Raw genomic sequence first — 8,066 nt, forward strand, 5'->3', positions numbered from 1 at the left:
CAGCCGCTTCATCTTATTATGGGACTCCTCAGCAGTGCGCGTCCACGATCCCGCCTCGTGCGATTTGAACCCAGGACGAAACGGCCGTCCAGTGCTTCCAGGTTTTCCATAGTGGTCTAGCTTCAATTGACTTATGATTTCATTTATACATTCCTACATAAACATAAACAGAAAAGAAGAAAGCTAAAGAACACATTGCGTCAGGAATCGGAAGCAGACATGAAAAGGATCAATAGCAACTGCAAAACAACTGGAAAGGATTGTCCAGGACATGATTGGATGGAGAATGCTGGTAGGCGGCCCCTTTGCTCCACGACATGACAAGATACAAGAATCATCATAGTTCTATTTTAAATGACCTTAATTATTTAAATTATTTACATAAAACTAACAATAATTAAAACAAATTAAACTTTTATTAATTTAACTTTCTGTTGTAAATCTGTTGCTAAGTTTTTTTTGGCATGATACAATATTGGGCGTACTCAAATCTTATGACTACAGTAAACAAATTACATAAAGGTTGGACAAATTAAAAATGATAGAAATGTTTAATGGATTGTAAACAATGATTATACTTAAACTAATCCAATGATGGACAACTATACTAGAGTGATACTGATCAGTGAATTTCACACTTTATAGTATTATTATTTATTTATTTAAACATATAAACATTGGTACAAAGGGACATCAAATACATATGCGCCATCTGGTTTGTGTTTGGGCTGGAATACTACCCGGATGATGCCAAAACCCAAGCAGGTGGTTTTCTTAAAAAGCCACACCCGGAGCTCGCCACCTAAAAGTCTAATCCATAAGGCAGTGGAACAACGTAAGGAGATGCAGTCCCATGCTGGCCGGTCACCAGCAATTGGTTCACTCAAGATTTGTTTCCTCAAGATCCTGGAGTCAGCCCTTGTACATCATTGATTTGGAATCAGGGTTTTCCAATTCACCTAGGTGGACCCTCCACTAACGTCCAGTGCTTCCAGGTTTTCCTTGGTGGTCTAGTTTCAATTGACTCATGATTTCAACTATGGAAATACTAAATATCCACAAAACCCTCTCTGAAAAATAAAGTCTGTAAAGTGTCTGGACGAATTACAAGTTTGTGTACTCAGTTAATTGAACGGAAGTAGAACGAGCGAGATTCAGAACCTCAGACTTAATAAGCAAAGATGGATAGTGATTAACAGTGGAATCCAGTTTGACGCGCGTTTCGTCCTATTTGGGACTCGTCAGCTCGATGTACCTGCATCTCAGAGTTGATGTTCACTCTGGGACTCGAACCCAATACCTTTCGCTTGTTGTGAAGTACTTTACCACTGTTATTATTGTTATTATTATTATTATTATTATTATTATTATTATTATTGGTGGACACGGAAGATTCACATAAGGGAGTTGGATCCAGGATCTTGGATTTTATATCGGACATGTCAGAGTACGCGGGGCTTGTGAACATGAAATATTCTACAAAGATCCATTATCTCATCAATCAAATGACCCTTTTTACATACTTCTATCCACTTAACTGCGGCATTACTCACTCAATGGTTCTACTATATATCATACCGATTTGTTGTGAAGTACTTTATCATTGTTATTATTATGACTATCATTACAGACCCAAAATGAAAAGACCAATGTGACTAACTCACCATTTATCATTTCCAAACTTTCCATTAACATATAATGGATCAATAAACGATTTATGATGATTGGATACAGTAGTAGTAATGGTAACATTAGTAGAATTAGACGAAAATGAATAAGGTAAATTAGATGATGTATTATTATTTATACAATAATTCCCTTTTGATAATTTCCCCGATGAACTATTCATTATCTGATAGGAATGATTCATATCGGGTGACTGAAATACAACAAAATTAGACTGAATCAATAAAATAGATAAGGGAAATGGTATTTTCAATAACCTAAAAAATGATATCCATAAATCTATTTCAGACTCAATAAATTAATCTGTAACATAATGGAGAAGTGAATATCTGTCTCTCGTTAACCGGGTTGGTGGATACGGAAGATTCACTTAATGGAGTTGGAAAATGTTCATTCCAAACTAATGGTACATATGGGCTGGATCTAGGATCCTGGATTTTATATAGGACACATCAGAGTACGTGGGACTTGTGAACACGAAATGTTCGATAAAGACCTATTACCTCATCAATCAAATGACCCTTTTTACATACTTCTATACGCTTAACTGCGATATTACTCACTCAATGGTTCTACCATATCACAGCAAAACTATCAAGAAACTTATAATTAAATACTCACAGCCTACTCATATCCTTTAACTTTTTAAGATCATGTCTTATTTTATTGATATGCAAGTAGATGGATACCTTTGACTCTTTACATTCACCATTATTAATAAGAATTCACCTGAATGAAATAACTTTATTTGGAATTAAGAATTTCATGTACAGAAAAAACTGGACGTTGTAGAACAATCTCACTGGATTAAATCCCTTGAATAACATCTCCGAACCCTAATCTTTCTGACAACTGCCTATACTCTTACCACTTCTACCACTATGGGATTTGAATCGACAACTGCATCTCTTTGATAATGTGGTATGGTATATCAAACTGATATACGTAGGTACGAAGTTCTACGTTGTTGTGACTGATTGACTGACTGACAACAGTTTCGGAGTTTAAGTATAAGAGTTATATATGACAAGTAATTCAATTGCTTGCTTGAAAAACTTTACTGAAGATGCCTAGTCTCCAAAGTCCTAGTACAAGTGGGAAGTCATCTGGTGACAGTCAAGTCATTTCAACTATGATAATAAAAAAATGCAAATAAATTTTTAGCCTTTATTACAAATGGACTGAAAGGATTCTTATTACTCGGTGACTTACACTACTTTGATTTATATTTCTATTTAACAATGGTGATGATGATGAAGATGACGACGATGTAGTTGACATGACAACTTCTTGTATTGCATTATTTTGTGATGTAAAAGCAATTGGTGTAGCTAGACCAGTAGTATTCGGTGAATATTGTGAATTAGAAGATGGTGTTGGTGGATTGTTCTTGTGAGCAATTGACTTTTTTATACTATTAGTATTATTATTATTAGGTATACAGTCATTGATTGAATTTGGTCGTATTGTAGATGATAAAGTACTTTGTACATTAGAAGTTGCTAATGGAAATAAAAGCAAAGACAGAAGGGATAAGAGTTGTGCACTGTAATTCTATTTGTTTGTTTTTTTGAAAATACTTACTTGGAATAATGAACAACAATACGAAAATATTTAAGAATTTTGACAATTAATTAGAGTTGAAAGCGTGAGTCAATTGAAGCTAGATCACCAGAGAAAACCTGGAAGCACTGGACGGCCGTTTCGTCCTATTGTGGGACTCCTCAGAAGTGCGCAACCACTGTTAAGTGCTCTGGCGCGAGACTGGTAGGTGCTGGGTTTGAATCTCGCGAGGCGGGATCGTGGACGCGCACTGCTGAGGGGTCCCAATATAGGACGAAACGGCCCTCCAGTCCTTCCAGGTTTTCCCTGGTGGTCTAGCTTCAATTGAATCACGCTTTCAACTATGAAAATACTAAATCTTCACAAAAACCCCCTTCTGAAAAACTTACTATTGCATTGGTTTGATATTTTTGCATTACTCATAAGTAGACTGCCAAATTTACGTATTATATCTTGTACTGGTAAGGTAGTGCATTCAATTGAGTGAGTGTTATTATTATTGTTATTATTCTCCTTTGATGATTCCACTGAATGTTTCGTCTAAGAAAATAGGAAATGCACACATTAAGATGAGAGAGGCAAAGAAAGGAGACAAACGAAATACGGAAAGAATGATTGTCCAGAGACTGAGTAGTCAATATCTGAACACTAAAGAAAATAAGAAATATCTAAAATATACTGGATTAATGAGTGTCTTTCAGTTAATTCTAGGAGTGAAAGGATGCTTAAAGTATTCTTAGTCTTTTATATAGCTTTAATTTCTGTACTTTGATTTGTTTAGGATTGGAACTTTTTGAGTAGAAGGATTCTAAGAAGCCGAATAAAAATTCCAAGTGGTGCTAAGACATAAAAATGACAGTGAAAATCAATCAGTCACAATCAACACAGAGTCTGATACTAGCATGTACAATGACTAGATATAGGTACCACCACCAGTTTGAATTATCTCATATAATGAAGATACGCAAACTGGTTAACCGAGTGATCATCTTCGTCTAGTATTATACTCACACTCGTTGATTTCAACAAATACAATCAGTGGCACTACTCAAAGCCGTATTGTTATTTATAACCCAGTAACAATTTCCAGTATAAATTCAAATGATAGCATAGATTGTGGTGACTAGAATGTGGTTTAAAGATGTGCTCCACACAGTGTAATCCAATAAAACATTTTTATTTGAATATTAACACAGTAAATCCCTGTTATTTTCAAGTTTTACCTTTAACAAGGCCCCCAAATGCCCTGGTACGGCTGAGAGTGGGGAGAGTCCGCTCTCCCACTCGAAATACTCTCACATGGCCACGAGTATATAGCCTCTCCCACGGATTCCTACTCACTGCATTCTCGTGGCATTACTGTTGTTTACAAACTTGAGAGGACGAAAAGTGAATATCCGACTCTTTAACTGGGTTGGTGGACACGGTGAGTTCACCTAGAGGAGTTGGAAAACCCTGATTCCAAACCAATGGTGCACATGGCCTAGCTCCAGTATCCTGAGGGAACAAATCGCGTATGAATCAATCGTTGGTCACCGGCTACTATGAGACTGCATCTCTATATGATGCTCCACTGCCTTGTGGATCAGACCTTTAGATCAAAGACTCCAAGTGTAGCCCCCGAAGAAAACTACCTGCTTCGGTTTAGGCACCTGGGCAGTATCATAGCCCTCACACAAATCGAATGAGATTTGCGTGGCGCATATGTATCTGGTTCTTCCTTGTACCAATATTTATGTGTTTAAATAAATAATAATAAACCTTTAACAAGCACAGTATATGTGATATTTAAATCAAATAGATTGATTAGGAAACTTACTATCGCAGTATATAAAACAGACATTTTCATAGTTCATCTTTGTATTGGTTGTTTGAATCTTCTCATTGATGTTTAGGACAGTAAATGATCAATCTCTTATTGAAATATTTGCATCCTGTGAGGATTTCCTCGATATTGTCTTAAATCACAAGCATTGTAAGCAGAAATAATGATGGCTAGCAGTGGAACTCAGTAGCTAAGTGGATAACGTGATGACGTTTCAAGCAAACGGTACTGGGTTCAAGTCCCGGAGCGAACATCAACTCTGAGATGCAGGCACGTCAGGCTGACAAGTCCCAAACAGGATGAAACGCGCGTCTTGACTTCCACTGCTAGCTACCATCATATCGTTTTCTTATGTTTAATAATTAAACCTCTGTTATTTTACAAAGATTATAGACTTGTTAGTATTATATATATTACGTGAAAGACAATGGAGGGAGAATACTTACTTTCAAATTATCTATTCCATTATTTCCAGTGACCATGGTATTTGATGTTATCATAGTGTCAGAAGTAGGTGTCTCCATGTCATGGTGTTTAGGCCAACTCGGTAAACTTGTTAGTCGAGTGGATGGATCTCTTTGAGGAATTGATGGTTTTCGTGAATTTGTTGTAGGCGTATTATGATGAAACTGATTTGTATGATGTCCATTATTTGTATTATATGAGTGGATGGTTGATTTTACTTGACATTTAGGCTAATAAAGAAAACAGTAAGAAAGTAAAGATAGATTATCAATTGACTCACGTTTGCGACTATGAAAATACTAAATCTCCACAAAACCCCTTCTGATAATAATAATAATCATATGCTCACTAATGACTGATTTCGAGAGGTAAATCCTGGAGTTCTAGTGAGAAGCATTGACCAGTTGAGTTCAAACCACGTCTGTTGTGAGATAGGAACTCACTGGAGACAATTGGTGAACGGTCGCTCAACTTCGTGAATTGGTTAGAGTTAGATATAAACACCATCGGATGCCGGCTCAGTGGTCTATCGGTTAAGTGCTCTGGAGCGAGAATTGTAAGTCCTGGGTTAGAATCTCACGAGGCGGGATCGTGGATGCGAACTGATGAGGAGTCCCACAATAAGACGAAACGGTCGTCCACTGCTTCCAAGTTTCAGATGGTGGTCTAGCTTCAACTGACTCATGATTTCAACTATGAAAATACCGGAAATCTCCGCAAAACCCCTTCTGATAATAGATTCAAGATAGTTTGCTATTGCTTTAGGCTATTTTAAATCGGAAAGTGTTGTTAGAAAGTTGAATAAAATACAGAGAAAGCCTACAACTCATAGACTGATTTTCATTGGAAAACTACTGAAAACTACAAAGGAAATGAATAGTTCTGTTTCATCTTTTGATGTGAGTTTGTTCTCTGAGCTGGATGGTTTGGTCGTGGAGCTTTCATCGTCCTTCTGAACGACATCATCAGCACAAACTTCGGGTAGAAGTGAAGTGTTTGAATTTCTCTACATGTGATTTACAGCAGTCCTGGGCTACAAATCTTCTCCACCATCTGTTTCATCTTATAGTTTGAAACTCCATAAAAGTGGTAAGCATTTATAGCTTACACACATAGAGTCGAACCCAAAACTTTTAATATAAAACTACCAGGTCAAATAAATATGGTACATACTAATTTCAACTGTGATCAAGTTATGATTTAACGAGACAACCAACCAGTCACGTTGGTGGGTAAATAACCGTCTTATTATTTTTTTAAATGAGGGTAACTCCATGGGTTGTAGATTCTTATTAAGGCTTCCAGAAATCTTCTGAAGAATACTCGCTAATGAAGAATGTTTTGATTTGACAAAGACACTGAAATTTAAAACATGAATCATCTTATTCTGAAAGGTCTACAGGTCTCGAGATCAACCCAGACGGTGAAGCCAAGAAATTGTACTCCCTAAGAGTTTTAAACTAAGATCAAACAGATATCCAGTGCTTCGAATTCCCCAATAATTACATAGTTAAAGTTAATCCACTACAAAATACAGGAAGAGATTATCTATCTATTCCTCAATGTTTAATCATTGTACAGTATAAAACATTTTCCAGGGATTTTTCCATGCATTCAGTAAAATATGAGAACCATATACTGAATACTTCATTTGAAAATTTCTATCATTTGTCCTTCATATTCCGTATGATTCTTCCAGTGATATGCTTGGTGTTATTACGAGTTTACCTTACTCAGTAAATGGAACGAAGGTCAATGACACAGTGATACGATAGGCTAATTCTAATCCGTTGTCCCCGGTCCTACTAACTAGATCAATAAATCTTGATGAGGTGTAAAGAATGTATTCTATAAGCACCCACAAAATACGAGGTCACTAAGTACATAAATCAAGCTTATTTATACAATGATAGAAACGCCCTTGGGAGAGTCACAAAATGGGGTACTGAAAAAATTCATCAACCAATGACAATCAAAGAATTCCGAGTGGGAAATGTAAGTTGTAGGTCAGCTAAGCGTTTCTTAGCGTGAAAAATATAAAATTCAAATGTCTAGAATAAAACTACAAAATTAGAACCTTTACCAAGTGAGTTCTGAGGATCTAACGTCTCTAATATTCAGTTCATAATTACTTTCTATTCTCCTTAACACAATCTTCTTAGCCTTCTGCTGCACGGTTGCCACTACCTATTGGTGTTACATATTACTTATGTCGACAGACATTAGTAGCATTGTCCTTTTTTGTTGGTAAGTACTATATTTTAGTATTTTGGATATCCGAGAGAGAAATTAAAAAATAAACAACAATTTGATGAAATAGACCAATGAAATTGACTTTGTAAAACAATCGAGATTTCTATGTATGATGTATTTTCAGAAGGCGGAGATTTATGGAGATTTTTAGTAATTTTATATAGTTGAAATCACGAGTCAATTGAAGCTAGACCATCATGGAAAACCTGGAAGGACTGAACAGCCGTTTCGTCCTATTGTGGGACTCCTCAGCAGTGTACACAATAGGACGAAA

General features: G+C 36.3%; 1 protein-coding gene across 1 annotated transcript in view; it reads right to left on the bottom strand.

The window, feature by feature from the left end:
• Positions 1 to 8,066, bottom strand: part of Smp_176780 (hypothetical protein) — a gene marked incomplete at both ends in the record, with an annotated part of 33,239 nt that overhangs the window by 8,226 nt on the left and 16,947 nt on the right. Inside the window, 4 exons of the mRNA XM_018791788.1 lie at positions 1,665 to 1,879; positions 2,899 to 3,188; positions 3,639 to 3,789; positions 5,521 to 5,769. Coding sequence (XP_018645107.1) covers positions 1,665 to 1,879; positions 2,899 to 3,188; positions 3,639 to 3,789; positions 5,521 to 5,769 — 905 coding nt within the window. The remainder of the gene's footprint in view (positions 1 to 1,664; positions 1,880 to 2,898; positions 3,189 to 3,638; positions 3,790 to 5,520; positions 5,770 to 8,066) is intronic.

Source organism: Schistosoma mansoni (genome assembly GCF_000237925.1).
Source record: "Schistosoma mansoni, WGS project CABG00000000 data, chromosome 1 unplaced supercontig 0076, strain Puerto Rico, whole genome shotgun sequence".
Taxonomy (NCBI): Eukaryota; Metazoa; Platyhelminthes; class Trematoda; order Strigeidida; family Schistosomatidae; genus Schistosoma; species Schistosoma mansoni.